This window comes from Pyxicephalus adspersus, chromosome 4 (assembly GCF_032062135.1).
Source record: "Pyxicephalus adspersus chromosome 4, UCB_Pads_2.0, whole genome shotgun sequence".
NCBI lineage: Eukaryota > Metazoa > Chordata > Amphibia > Anura > Pyxicephalidae > Pyxicephalus > Pyxicephalus adspersus.
Window position 1 is genome coordinate 43,525,632 of NC_092861.1, and position 15,805 is coordinate 43,541,436.

A 15,805-nucleotide genomic window follows, 5' to 3' on the forward strand; every position below is an offset into this window, starting at 1 on the left:
GCTTTATATTATTTAAAAAATTTGTATAAATAAATGTAAAGAAATGGTAACAGCTTCCTAAAGCAAATGCCATCTTATGAATCCACAGCCAGGTCTTGCAGTTCTCCAGGATCTCTTTTATTTGTCTGTTCAAAGTCTGGCAGAAGTACTAATCTAAAGATTTACCTCCCACTACTAACCCCCCACCAATGGTGAAGCTGTCTCCACTCATTAGCACAACAATGGGCTTTGAATGACAACAAACTGTTACTGGGGGAAGTGTTCACATGTTAATATTTAACCAGAGTGGCCTGAATGGGCTCTGCTGCTCTCTGTGTCCTTCTAGGAAGCCACACTTGGGCATCTTGGGCCTCAATAACTGCTATGGGACTACAATACACAGTGTGTGATATCAGCCTTCTAACGCCTACTGGCATTCCTAAAACTTCCCTTACAGGACAACCACAGGTTTATCTTTTAAATAGAAACTAACAATTAATATGTAACTTATTATCCATCCTTGGTGCCAATAAAAATCTACAGACTCTAGTTTCCTGTTTCCTCCCTGATCTTTGTAATCAAGTAATTAAAAACCTAACTTAGAAAACTTCTATGTGCTATAAATTGTCTACTCTGGGAATGTTAGTGTAACAACTAAAGGTGTCACAAGGACACAACTGCATCCTGGAGTCGGAAGAAGTCAGAAAAGCAACAGCTATTGGTGTACCAATCACTTTAAAAACCTTTTAAAAATTTGTATATATGGGAACTAATTTGAAGACTTTACATTGTTATCATGTATAGATATCTATGCCTAAAGCAAAACCAGATTATTCACAGGGAAAACCAGGCAGGAGCCTGGGACCTGGTGGATGCCCAGGGGTCCAGCTATAAAATTCATTCTCCTGCAGAACACCAGTGGAGAGTGAAATTGGTCAAAGCTGTGTAACTGCCTACAATGAAAAGGCCATTAGGTAAATACAGATACTCCATGTGTAATACATTGGCAATATAAATACAGTATAAAAATTTTAATAATACTTCTTTATTATTATTCAGGATTTATAAAGATCCAACATATTATGCAGTGATGTACATTAAATAGGGGTTGCAAATGACAGACAGATATAGGCAGTGACACAGGAGAAAGGGGAGAACCCTGCCCCGAAGAGCTTACAATCTAGGAGGTTGGGAATGTACCACACAACTTCTTCCCATCAAATGAATTCTTTTAATGTAGAGGTTGTCTTTGCTTTATTAAACCTTTCCACCATGCCAGCATAGATTTGCTACTGATTCATAAAGCATAATTTTTTCATTCCAAATTTTACTTTTACTCATAGAGATTCGCCAAATCATTTTAACTTCTTGGAACAGAATTATTTTTACCAATGAGCACCTGGATTGGTTAAACTGATAGATACTTTCTCTCAAAGCCTGCACTAACCAGAAGGGCATCACACTCTAATTCCAGCTGTAATTATTTGATGTAGGCGAGCAGGAGATAAGTATCTAATTGCTACATAAACAAACCAGGAATATTCTCCCTTAAGGAAAAACTGACAGTAGGAAACTCAATACTTATTACTAATTTACAGCTCTCCCTCTGAACAGGATATAACCAATATGGTTGCTTCTAAAGCTGCATACACACTTGCAATTCTTGTCACTGGAAAGGATCTTTCACAATAAAGTTTTCTCGCCCGATATTCGCCCGAAGCCCACTATCGGGCGAGAAAAATTTGACGTGTGTACATAGCTTAACACTATTCTACTGTGAAAAACTTTATTGCACAGTTTTTTTTTTACACATATCATAACACTTCCTTCCCATAAATAATGTATCTGATAATTGCCAAATATGTCCCAAACTAATTTTTTGAGGGATACATTTACTAACAAAAAACCATTAAAAAGGTGAATAAAGAAGACAGAAAGGGTATTTATACACCTGTGATATATGAGCCTGATGCAGAGAGCTAGCAGCTAGCTTCTTGTGTTTCCATGTTTGATCTAGGTCTAGCAGTCAGAGATGGGGCCATAGAACAGCCTGTCTTTCTCAATGGACTCAGCAGGGTTAGGCCAAGCCTCTCAGCCATGCCTTAATCTGAGCAGAAACTTTATCTGACAGTAATTGTAAAGTCCAAACTGGAACTCAGTGAATAGAAACTCTACAACAATAAGATGATACGAATACGTTGCTCTCCAAGATAAATCTAAGAGCCGACAACACAAAACCTGTAACTCATATGATTCCAAGTAAAGGAACAATCGTGTGAAATAAAGTATTTGAAAGTATAATTGTCTATGCTTCCAATGTCAACCTCAGTCTGCTTTTTTCATGTTTAATTCTTTGATAATTCTTGTTATAAGCTAGACTCACTAGAAGTGCCTATAATCAGTTAAAGTGAATATCCAACAAAAAGTTGTTGTTTTTTTATACAGAAGGACACTTCTAGGGATATTTCCTTTCACTTCCTGTGCTAAAGATGCAAAAGGAAATGAGAAGAAACTTCTTCAAAAAAGAACGAATAATCAATCCATTGCCAATTGCTCTCGAAACAACTCAAAATGTCGGATTAGTGACAGTAGTCACTTAAACAAATAAAGTGGGCGAATCTACCCAGTGTGGACATAGACAGCAATAAAACTTCACAGGTGGTCTAACCCTACTCTACATTATCCGAAACTGAAATACATGTTTTGTCTTTACATACAATTTATTTATAAAGCACTTGCAGATGAAAATGAAATTAAACCTGAAAATTAAGGTAGCTGTAAAGCTCTATTTCCATAAAAAACATTTGTTTGCAGTGCGTCATTATCATTTGCCATTTTTTACCCTTTCTTATATTTTAAATCCGCTGATCACCTGAAGTCTTCTTTAACAACATCTTTTATACATGCATGTACTCCATAGATGGCTTTTCTTTAGCTGGGCTTTCTAATGATAACAACAGTGCACCATACATGTGCAATTGGGGAAGCATGTAACAGGGTGACAATGCAGGATCACAACTGGGAGACAAATACTTGTCACTCTGTAACAAGAAATGCATCAAAAAAGAACCTTTATGTTAGGAACATCAGTTATTTTATTAGCTGTAGATTTAGGAAATATTTAATTCAGAACTGAAGATTGTGCTTATGTATAGTCTTAGAAATAAAAAATATCCAGCATTAACTTATCCAGCCTCAATGTAAAGCTATGTACACAGGTCAGAGGATTCTCGCCCACAGCCAGTTGATGAACAGCCGATTGAGAATAACCATGGTGAACTCCTATGAAGGAGAGCACAGAGGGGTGCCACTCCTGCTTGTTCTACCCCTGCCCCCCGAACAGAATGGTGCTGTGTGTACAGTACGTGTTCATTCATCTGTCCTTGGAAACAATCACATAAGACCTTTCCAGTGACAGCTATCTGCACTCATCTTGTGATATCTTTGAACACCTAAAAGTGTATATATCCATGGAAAATTTTATTTTCCATTTTTGATAAAAAAATGCAGTAGTTATAGAGAAACTTAATGTGCACTTTAAAGCATGCATGTAGTTAACAAATGTAATGATAATAACTTTATAAATATTTTTGTTTTACATGTCATGCCTTATGCAGGTAAAACTCAATTAAATGTTACAGGGGCTAGGACAAACTATAACACCAGGAATGCTGCAGTGGTGACAATATATGGTATATATAAGAAATTATATTATGCTATACAATATTTTTGGCATGATGCCTAAGACTATGTACACAAGTCAGATGATTCTCTTCCAATTCTCGCCTCAGACTAGTATCGGAAGAGAATCTGGCGTGTACAGCGGCCGTCCGACCTTGTTGATGCATCTGTCCTGGCGAACGACTGCAAAGCAAGTGAAGGGGAGAGAGCGCAGTGGGGTGCAGCTTGCTGATTCTCTCTCTTCCCCTCTCTATAGAGCAAAGCGGTGCCATACATACAGCGTTGGTTCATGGATCTTTTAGTATTTTGTGGTTGGAAAGAATTGTGAAAGATCCTTTCCAAAGACAAAAATCTAACGTGTGTACGCAGCCTAAGGCTAACCACGGCTGAAGTGCTGAAGGCTGACCTGGTGTTTACTGATACACAAATAAAAAGTAACAATTTATTCTTGCATGCTGTCTCTGATCAAAACCAGTCTTATCTTTTGTTAATTCTAAAACAATGAAATAAATAAAAATGTTCTGAATGATCAACAAATTCACACCTCTTTGTTCCAGCTAGACAAGTGATGTTTCTGCAATGAATGAACGCCTAGGAAGCTGAAGAGAAACAATGAATGACAAGCACAATCCCACAGCATCTGGCTGTCTCTTATTGCTTTCCAGGAACATTGTAAAGGATTTCCCAAGTGATCTGAATGTTTGATGAAACATAAAATAAACACATTAGACATGCTGTTATCTCTAACATGATTATTATTATTATTTATTATTATTAAACTTAAACAGGATTTAGAAAGCACCAACATATTACGCAGCACTGTACATTAAATAGGGGTAACATGATGGACAGGAGGTCATGTTTACCACATCTCTACATTAAAATGCATTATTAATGAACTGGAAAAGCATATTTATTCATATTACAAATAATGTAATAAAAATACAGCCTTTATATTAAACCATAGGACAGCAAGTAGGAAACTAAATAACTTAAAATAAATGCTGTTATGTGACTGATAAAACTATTTCAACCATTTCAAGTAACTTGAGATTTGTTTTATTAAGGTACTGGAAATTCTTTATTGTTAAAAACATTTTATTTATTTTTTTTAAATGCATTTTTATTATTTTTTGACATATAAATGAGGAACAACAAGATAAAAAGAAAACAACAGAAAACAAGTCAGAAAAAACATACAAAAAATAACAATGTTTGACATCAATGGGAAAACTGTTTTACAATCAACATTTTGATGTAGAGTTGTGTTCTTGATGCAGTGGATTAACAAACAAGAACTGGTGTTGTAAATAGCCAAACATTTAACATCTAACAACGATAGGCCAGGATCCGAATATTAATAAAGTAATCTAGGTAGACTAAAATCATTGTTGTTGCAGGATATAACTACTGTCAAAAATCATTTAATTTTTTTAATTTAAGGTAAATGTAAAACATTGCTTAACATTTTTTATTTCCGCTGGTAGACAGCAGATGGTGGGTGTAAAGTCATTAATGGGAGTTTTTAAGAAGACCAATTCAATTCTATGCTATAAATAAACTGAATGGTTTTTATTGCTGAGAAGATTCAAATTGTAGGATATCAGGTTACACACACATAGCTAAATGACTAAGAGGAGGGCTACATCTTATCTTCCCCTTAAGCTGCGTACACACTTCCAATTTTTGTCGTTGGAAAGGATCTTTCACGATCCTTTCCAACGACAAGGGACTGCACGATGCATGAACGATGCTGTACATACAGCACCCTTCATGCTCTATGGAGAGGGGAGGGGGAGAGCGACGGAGCGGCACCCTGCTGCGCGCTCTCCCCTTCCCTTTCATTAGGATCGGCTGTCGTCCATCGTCCGTGGATCCGGCAGGTCGGTCGTCCGGACGATGGACGACACCGACTGTACACACGCCAGATTTTCGCCCGATAATTGGCCGATGCCGATTATCGGGCGATAAAAATCTGACGTGTGTACGTAGCTTAAATCTGAAGAAGAAACCAAGAAATGCTGGTTTACTTATCTACAACCCCTGCCATCTTCATTTGCTCACCTTCCCTATTACAGCCACTACATGTAGCTGTGGAAGGCAGAAGAAAACACTATGGGCCACTAAAAACACTATGAAGATATACTTTCATCAGTAAACCTGGGTGATCCACAAGAGACAACCAGCCTGATTTAATAAAGCTCTCCAAAACTGGAGATGATCACTAGAGACTATCATGCGTGAACCTGGGTGTCTAGTATACCTGGAATAAATTTCTTAAAAATCATTTGCTATTAGTCGGCAAATATTTTACACTTGGACCAGATCCATTACAGGTTTGCCAAATCGCCCAGGTTCTGTCATGATAGTCTATCTTCTCCAGTCTTGGACAGCTTTAATAAACCAGGTCCAATGACTGTAATGGGTCAAATTATAACTGATTGAAACACCCTATTGTGTGAGTGTTCCCAACTACCTTAGGTACCTAATATAATCCCTTGGAATGAAATCAGGAGCATGGTTAGATAATTTGCTGTTATGCTCAAAAAACATAGACGATTCCTTTTTTTTTTTTTTTTTTATGAACAACGATGCCGGACAATAATTTGACTTTAAACATTACTGTACATATACATATAAACAATACCCCCTACATTTTTATTTCATGTCTTGAATTGTTTCCAATAAGTAACCAGTGAATTGATAAATTGATTTGTCCTATGTAAAATTCTATTAGATAATATTTTATTTTTTAAAACGCTGAGTTGGCTCTCCTCTTCCCAGATGCCCTTTTTTGACTTCTGTGCGCAGACTTCTGCTTTTAGTAGTTGTTTGTAAAATGTCCAGTGGTGCCCAGGCTGTGGGTGTATGCCAGGAATATCAGCAGCTCTTCCAAGTCCTTCTTTAAGCAGCAGGACATTCAGACATTCATTGAAGAAACCCCCCTGCGTAACCAAAGACATTATTAACAATCGCATGTTACTGAATTCTATAACTCTTGTGTTTGTTCCACTTCCATTTGATAGCTCTAAAACATTAGTAAAGGATAACTATTGTGTTCTAGCTTTCTGATACTGTGATATATCCATTAGTTCTTATCTGGTTATGGTGTCCTAGGCAACGAAATGTAGGACACAGCTCTGAGGACATTTTTAAACAAAGAAGTGGTAAAACAGCTTTAAAACACCTGGTCACCTTGTCATTCTATAAAAAAACAACAAGTAAAATAGCTAAAGAGGTCACAGAACATGGAGACTTCTAATCAATACTCTACATGTATTCTGTAGGTATAAAAGTATTTTCTGTATTTATTATTTTAATATCTTACACAGAAAGTGAAGACTTGAAGGAACTATTACAATACAATAAAAAAGACATATGGAGGTTGATTTATTAAAGAGGTTTAGGCTGCTCACTAATAAAGGAGAATTATTGGACCTTATTTATTAAGGCTTCCCAAGGCTGGAGAGGATACACTTTCAACAGTGAAGCTGGGTGATCCAGCAAACCTGGAGTGGGTTTATTCAAAGTCATTCAAAGGAATTTGCTATGTGCTAAAAAATAATTTGAATCCTGGACCAGATCCTTTACAGGTTTGCTGGATCATCAGCTTCAGGGATGAAAGTGTATCCTCTCCAGCCTTGGAGAGCTTTAATAAATCAGACCCTTTATGTGGTGAAAACTTTCACATTGTAAAGAATACACAAATATATTAAAGGGATGTAGAGGAAAAGCATACATTTTAGTTGTATGTGACTGAATGGCTGATGACCAATAGAGAGTCACCTCATTCCTAAGCTAAATAAAGGATCCCATGTAGAGTGATTCTCTTTGCTAAGTGACCAGCCTAAATTATTTTGTAAATCTACGCCATTGCATTTTGAACATTCTAGTACTTGGTGGTGTATTGATAAAACATTCTTTAACGAGCAACGGTATTTTTATTCACAATACTCTACGTGTACACTAGTTTATCCTTATACAAGAAAGACATGTATTGTAAATGTGGCAGACTCTGCCACAAGACAACACAATACTTTTCTTCTTCCTTATATGATTATACTATATATACTATACCAAATTTCTCATGACAAACCATCTCTCAATGTAAAATCATTGTACATGTAAAAGATAGTTCTAAAAATGCTATGGTTTGTCTTTTTAAAGAATCTGAACATTTGCTTTCAAATTGATTTAAATGTGCAAGATTACCTAGAAAATATTTGCTGAGTATGCATATGCAAAGTGGAGAACATAATCGTGCAATAAAATGGAATGCAAACAACTTAATGGATATGTGTTCATACAGGTTTACATAAGAGCCACAGGATAGTGCGTATTAGCATGGGATCAAGAAGTTGACAAGACAGTAAATATCACATTTCAGTAATATGGCTGATCACTGTGACCCCTCACCCCAATAGCCTCTATCCCCTCTTAGAGAAAGTCAACAAAATGGTTGAGTAAAAAGTATAACATTTTCTCACGATTTATAGCTGAAAACTTGGATTCCTGCATAAACTCAGTTTTGGTTGACCTGTTTTAACTGAACACATGGTGAAAAAAGAAAGTTAAAAAATTGGCAAGTTATAATTGCTTAGGAAAATCAGGAAATACAAGTTTCTTATGTGCTTACACTGATATGATAATCACCTTATGTTGCTTTGTGTACTCTGTGTCTTATGTTGCTTTGTGTAAATAGAAAACCCTTTCAACCTTTTCTCATTCAAAAAAAAAAAGATGTATATTTCTATATTAAAACTTTTTGCACAAGACAACAACATATTCAACCACATTAGTATAAAGACATATACAGAAGTTTATTGTTAGTTTATTATTAGGGTCATGTTGCACACAAAATCTTGATGTTTGTCATAAGCCCCAGGATTGCTAAAAGATTTCCTGCTATTTTCTATCCATATGCTCCCTCACTAGTGAGACCAGCGACGCTGCTGCACCACTGCCAACTATCCAGATTGTGCAGAGTTTGGGGTCATTGTGGGATTGATTGTACTTAGGTAAGATAAATACTTTCTCTCACATGACTATGTCTTTGGAGTTTGCAGAACTGTGATTTAGAAGATGTCAGTACTATAAAAGTTCACAAATAAATAAAAAAAAGTAATCAGCTAAAAATAAAGTTAAAGATGCTTGTGTGCATTGTCTTGTTGTATACATACTATTTTAATACAAATATTGTAGACATTGTAAATCCAGTCTTGTCACCTGAATTTGAAAAATTAACAACCAAAAGTTTTGGTGGAAATTTCTAATTCATAAAATTGGGAATGTTGCAGCCAGAGGTATTCATTGTAAAGATGTGCCATTCTGGGTTTTATCCATTTATTATATGACACCTTAAGAGGCAACAAGTGAAGCCAGCTGCTAGGGGAAATCATCACGTCATTGAGACAAATGAATGCAGCGCCATCATTCTTTACTGGCTGAATCAGTGCACACATACCAGATCCTGCTTCTTTTTAAAGTTAGGTTAGTTTCTGCCAGTTGTTTTAATAGAAAGTTGCTTAACTGGATATGGTCAAGCTACTTTCATAAATCAAAGATAAAATCTATACACAAACAGCTGCAATCAGATGTTGGGATCACAGCGGTATTAGGTCAAATATCTAACATTGCCTTTTCTATTACATGTATTCCTCCAAGGTGAACTGTAACAATCCTTTCTCCGACTAACTCTTGCTAATTATATCACACAACAATCATCTCTGGGCAAGCTTGAGAATTGCAGTGATATGTGTTAATAGAATGCACCTGTCAGTGATGTGAAAACACAAAACATAGGAGGAGTTTATTATGGCCTCACTAATATTTTTATTACACAGTATTTAAATAGCGCTGACCTATTATGCAGTGCTGTACAAAGTTCATAGTCATATCACTAGCTGTCCCTCAAAGGGGCTCACAATCTAATGTCCTTAACATAGTCATATGTCATTACCAAAGTCTAAGGACAATTTTGGGGGAAGCCAAATACCCTAACTGTATGTTTTTGTTGTACTCTAATTTCTTAAGACATGAGCATCAGGATAAATACTATGATTTCCTGTTTTATTTTAATAACACAAATTTATTCTGCAATCCAAATAAATACGTATCACCAACCCCCCCCCCCCCCCCCCCCCCCAAATCGTATGACTAATATCTATACCAAACTCATCCTAACTGATATTACCCAAGCCCACTCCAAGAGGTTATTATTATTCGTTTTAAGCTTTACTGATATAGCTCCAACATTACACAATGCTGTACAATAAATGTGGGTTGCAGATGACAAACACTGAGATGTACATTTGAGAGGACCACACAAGAAGTGGAGTAAAGTGGTACACAGTAGGAAAGAGGTATTAAATGAAGGCTAAGAAACAGATGAAGATGGGTAGGTAAATATGGACCTTTTTAATGCTTTGAAGGTAGAAGCAAGCCTAATAGGGCATGCAAGGGAGTTCCAGAGAGAGGGGGGCAGCTCGTGAGTAGTCTTGAAGCTTTGCATGGAAAAAGTTTATGAGTGAGAAAATCAATAGCAGATCATTGTAGACCAGGGAAGGCTGCTAAGGGTGTACTTTTTTATTAGGGCAGAAGGGGTTAACTAGTGAAAGTGTTTATGGTGATCAAAGTAAGTGTTTATAGTGTCTGATTTAGGACACAAGCTTTTTGTTCACATTAGAACTACATAAGAAGGTTCATGCAGCTTAGATTGATGTCATATGCTAAAGGTGGTAAACTGCAAGTCAAATGCACCTGTCGGTAACAACTGAATGATCTCAATGCCACTGAAAGCCTATTTACCTATCACCATAGACCCAAAGGAGGCAAAACGCTGACTGCGGTGCTGGTATTTATTTTTCATACATCTTTATGCAGATATTTATCTTGGTCTTTTTTAATGTTTGGATATAAATCATTCAAAGCATAGGACAAATGCCCAAAAAAGTATAAACCTAAAGCTGTAAGTCAACCAATTTTCTATATTTTTTTATGCAAGATTGGATTAGTGAACATTATTTTTTAGCCTAAATGATAAACAAATATCTTACCCTGTTGATAAAGATGAAACAATCAAGCATTGACTCTTCTCTGTTCAGAAGCTGAAACCACAGTCTCTGTGAAGGCTGGAGATTAGCCAATAACCAGTGCTTGCCATTTGGAGTTAATTCCACTCCAGCAAGTCTGACCAGTAGGCTGCCATGACCGTGCCCTGCAGAAATCAAAAGGAGTAAGTAGAAGTTAGATGAACAAGAACGTGACAGGTTCAATTGGCATTAAGGTTTTACTGGATGATCCACCTGTAGAATTGGAAGTAACTATTGTTTTTTGTTAAAGTTTGTAAGCTTTTAAACCAATGATTTATGTACCAGTACTGTATGCCACAACCCAAGCCACATAAAATGATAAAGTCCATATCAAATATGGAAACAGTCTTTTTTTGTTTTGTCACATTTCTTACAAACTTCAACCATTACAGCAGAACTAAACCCCATACCTCTTCTTGTTCCATCACAGGGCACCTCCATCTTCTATCTTCTTTGCTTCCTAAAGACAATCTTGACAGGCATCCAAATAAGCTGGGCTGGGGTGACATAACTCCATTCAAGTTCCTGTGCTTTGCCTCCACAGTTCTGCAAAACCACCTGCCTGAATCCTCCATATTAAAATGGGAATTTTGTTCCACTTTAGGATTTTACTTTATGATGTAGGCTATAATTTATGCATATCATATAATGTGTATAACTGCACATCCAAAAGATGTTTAGTCTTAGGCTTAAAAATTATAAAAGTATCCCATGAATGTAGCAATCACACCATGATCACATATGGTGACCAATCAGATAAGAGATTTATATATGCCTAAAACCTGTAATTTTAAACTAATAGAAAAAGAGACCAAACCTTTTTTTAGATTACAGCAATTATGTTGTTGTCTCTAATAATCCAAATTAACACTGAAGTGAGTCATTTCTAAGTTCACCTATGAAATACATTAACACCGAGCAGTAACAGAATGGTTAATCACACATGTAAGCATCTAATTATTTCTGAGCAGAGATGGCTCTGCGGGTGTCTTTCTGAGCACCAGTTTAATATGCTGAAGACAGAGAGGTTGTGACATTAATAAACAGCATCTGGTAAAGCACCTGTTTAGTACAATCATGTTATCACACCAGGGTATGTTTTAAACCTTTGATGGTTAGCAACAACAATGAAAAAGTTTCATGTAGTAAATGATAAACAGTCAGTTTTGCTGACTGTTGTACGCACCTCTTTATTATAGTCCTTCCTAACCCCTGCTGCTGTCACTTTTGGATAGCTGGATTGCTTAGTCTGCATGTGGAGAAACATATGGGCAGCACAGTGGCTCAGTGGGTTAGCACTCTGGTCTTTGCAGCACTAGGTCCCAGGTTCGAATCTGCATGGAGTTTGCAGTTTCTCCCTGTGTTTGTGTGGATTTCCTCCCACATTCCAAAAGCATGTTAGGTAATTAGCTTCCCCCCAAAAAATTGACCTTAGACTGTAATAATGACGCATCCATGAACAACGTTGGTGCAGTGCTGTACACACATCAGATTCTCATCCGATACTAGCCCTGAAGTGATTCTCATCACCATCTGACGTGTGTACGTAGTCTCACTCTTGACCAATGCGCTCTGCTGTCTCTCAGTAAATTTCTTTCCTCCTCCCCAAGTAAATCCCCACCTCTAGCAAAAATCCCACCTGCTCTCACCTATGCAGACATCCCGTCCTTTGCACCTAGTATTCCTCCATCCACAGCTTTCATCTCTGCACCCCGATTCCTGAACCCTGCCCGTCAATACAAGTTTGCAACTGTTCACCCAGCCCTTTATCCACAGATTTTTTCACTGTACCCCCTCCTCCCAGACAGATTTATTCTCAGTACACAGAGGAGAGGAAGGGAGTCAAGACCTTACAGCAGTCAGCATGCTCTGCTAGGGGCCAATCAGTTGATGTAGCGAGTCTAACAAACCATTATTGTAAGTAAGACTATGGATTTACACCTATATATGAATGTAATGGACTTTGTTCAGGTGTCACAACAACACACTTACCAGCTTTATGTTTCTCGCACATATAAAAACTCCAGCAACTGCCAAACCCGTGCTAAGATTCTGGCAAAAAAGGAAATATTGATACATGTAAATATATAATTCATTACAATTATGTGAATATTGCCAATTAAAGGCTTTATTGCGCACATACAACATTCATTAAAAAAAAAGTTTTTTTATATATTGTCAGCACATACTTTATATCTGTGAGAAAGTGCTTGAGAAGTTCTAAGAACTTTTTAAGATTTAAGTAAAAGGGTTCAAAGTAGGTTGTGTGATTTTTGTGACCTTTTCAAAACTCGTGCTGACATGGTTTAAGACATGTCAACATACATTGGACAACTCATTCATATGAATGGGCTGGCCAATGCACCAAAAAGAGAATCGTTAGTTGAGCTTTTGAAATAGCAGCGCACAGCAATGTACAGTAGTGTAATGTCATGGGAAGATGTAAATATGGTGCCATTGCAAAGCAGCACACCAACTCATGTGACACAGGAATGAATTCATTCCATTACAAATAGATGGCTGCACAATGGAAAGTAGGAAGAGTACAGCCCCACCTAGTGGCTAAACCACTTCACCACAGGCAGTATGAGGTCGGGAGTAGCAAGCGGCAATCACTGCCATATTACAACTTATTTTGTGTTTTACATCACCTACACTAATATTTTATTTTTCTGTCATTAATTAGAACTAAACCCACAAAACTTACCTATATGTGTTCCATTGCAGGGTGCTGCCATCTTGTGTCTCCTCTTCCTCCTAGAGACGATCTTTGGCCATCTTAATTGGCCTGGATGACGTAACTGCGGAGTAGGAGTTCGTTCATCTAACAGCTTTCTATTTCTTTATATATTGAATTTCACGTTTTTGTGTTTATCACGGGGTAATATTATTACACCATAGGAGTTTCCCAGACAGCTAGACATATTGATCCAATTGCTACTATAGGAGGGACTTAAAGTGTGACATTTTTAATATTATATCCTTTATATATAATGGAAATAAATGTTTTATGTTTAGCTTTTGGCTAAGACTTCTATCTGTGCCACAAGGCTAGTTGGTGGGGTACCAGTGGGCCTTGGCCTCAGCCAATGGGGGGCGGTACTACCCAAATGTGTGCAAAGTGATTGCCTCACTGATGTGAAACCATCCCTTATACACACGTATTAGGAATGCAGTGCAGATTTCTTTTGCAGACGCCCTGTTGCCTTTTTTGGTAGAGAAAGTTTTAAAAGGAGTTTTCAGTGTGCAGAAATTTTGGACATTTTCAACTAAATTATGTTTGTTGGATTCAAATGAATTTTGAAGGATTTTGTTGCGAATGCACAGTGAGAAAAGCACTTTTTTTTACATATTCCGGAAGGCTTGTCACCCAATTCTCGGAGTGAAATTAGGTGACATATGAAGAAAAACCAGGGAGTAAAGGGAAAAGATGGCGGTGCCCGGTGTCCACCCTGTGCCAGAACACAGAGGGAAGACGGGACAGTGTGGGACCTACTGGACTAGATATACAGAGGGATGGATGGCTTTCCACCTGTAAGTGGTCATTTTATTTTAAGTGATAGTTTTGCTTTAAAGCAGAATAGTGCCATAGGCACAGTAGTAGCCTAGGCCCCCGATCCCTTCAATTGACATTGATACAAGCTGCAAAAGGCACAAAAGGGTGAATTGGGTATTCTCCCAAAAGTCACTACAAATCCATCCTCTATGTGTAGTGATGTACACTGATCTAACCTGTTCGCTGTATTTACTACAAGAGAATAAAGGTTATAGATGGACCCTGCACATCCGCTGTGCCCTCCAGTAATGCCCGGGGTTATCCTATGTACAGGCAGTCCCTGAGTTAAGGACATCTGACACAGCTGAGACTGAGCTCTTCTACAAGTTTTTGTAACTCTTTAATGACCAAGACAAACACTTCAGCTGTTTCGTTTTGCATATCAAAGCACAAAAAGTTAAATGAATGTCTAGGCTCCATAAAGTTTTTGTTTGTGATTAGCTCTCAGTGAGGATTTTATACAGTAACTGACACCACACTGTCTAATAATATGTTGAGACAAACATCTGTCCTAATTGCATTTAATAAAATAATGTGCCTGTTCTGACTTACATACAAATTCAACTTAAGAACAAATCTACAGTCCCTATCTCGTATGTAACCCGGGGACTACCTGTACACTGCGGGCTGTTTAGAGGAACAAATATCAGCAATGCTGAGCTGTCACCCCCGGGCCCATACAGATACATTGCATTATCACCGGACATGCATTGCTGCATCTGAATGCATTATATCTATTTGCTGCATTGTGTATGTTTATATATATATATATATATATATATATATATATATATATATATATATATATATATATAAAGGAATGAGCACAGCCATGTGATCACACATAATAAATATTAGTAAACATGAATCAGTATAATAAGGGTAACAGGTTTATTACCATTACTATGTCACACCCTGTACATCCCAGCCCCCCCTATATACAGGTATTGTATTGGGCTGTGTACCATACAAATGTGACGTACGTATGACATGACTGACACAATCCATACCCGCACTAAATATAAATGCGAATCAGCCAGCTGGGACAGCTTAGAGATCAAATTATCCGCCGGGTCACCCGGAGCCATGTTCTCAAGAAAACCGTCTGGTTATGGAGACTGCTTTTTTCTGCTTCTCCTGAAGGGGGCAGCACCGCGACAACGAGCGTGCAGACAGTACGTGACTTCGTCCACCAGGAAGAACAGACGCGCTGTGGGCTCTGGGTCGTAATGCGCATGCTCCGGAGTGTGAGCGCGCTGGGTGGCTATTCATTATTGCAGGGATGGTGTTGAAATATGGAAGTGTCATTTCATAACAATAAAATAATTGTTCCTGCTTTGCAGACTTGATGTATGGTAAAAGGAGTAAAGACATATATGAATGGATATTACTGGTATATAATAATGGATATTATAGGGGAATGGATATTACTGGTGCTGGGCATACACTATTAGATTTATGCTCCATCTGGTAATGTATAATAATTCCCTGATAAGAA

General features: G+C 37.5%; 1 protein-coding gene across 1 annotated transcript; it reads right to left on the bottom strand.

Annotated features, from left to right (window-relative positions):
• Positions 1-4,293: 4,293 nt before the first annotated feature.
• On the bottom strand, positions 4,294-15,483 carry C4H3orf33 (chromosome 4 C3orf33 homolog). The gene is made up of 4 exons (XM_072410138.1): positions 15,318-15,483; positions 12,744-12,803; positions 10,716-10,934; positions 4,294-6,605 (listed from the first exon to the last, which is right to left on the bottom strand). The coding sequence occupies exons 1-4, from the start codon at positions 15,393-15,395 to the stop codon at positions 6,324-6,326; spliced, it is 639 nt and encodes a 212-aa protein (XP_072266239.1). The 5' UTR covers positions 15,396-15,483; the 3' UTR covers positions 4,294-6,323.
• Positions 15,484-15,805: the final 322 nt, after the last annotated feature.

Excerpts from the sequence above, each read along its gene's own strand:
- C4H3orf33 (XM_072410138.1), bottom strand. The coding sequence starts at position 15,395 with ATGGCTCCGGGTGACCCGGCGGATAATTTGATCTCTAAGCTGTCCCAG. Across the intron at positions 10,935-12,743 it reads GTGCGAGAAACATAAAGCTG|TTGAACCTGTCACGTTCTTG; the intron begins GTAAGTGTGTTG and ends CCTTAATGCCAA. Across the intron at positions 6,606-10,715 it reads GTTTCATCTTTATCAACAGG|GGGGGTTTCTTCAATGAATG; the intron begins GTAAGATATTTG and ends TTGGTTACGCAG.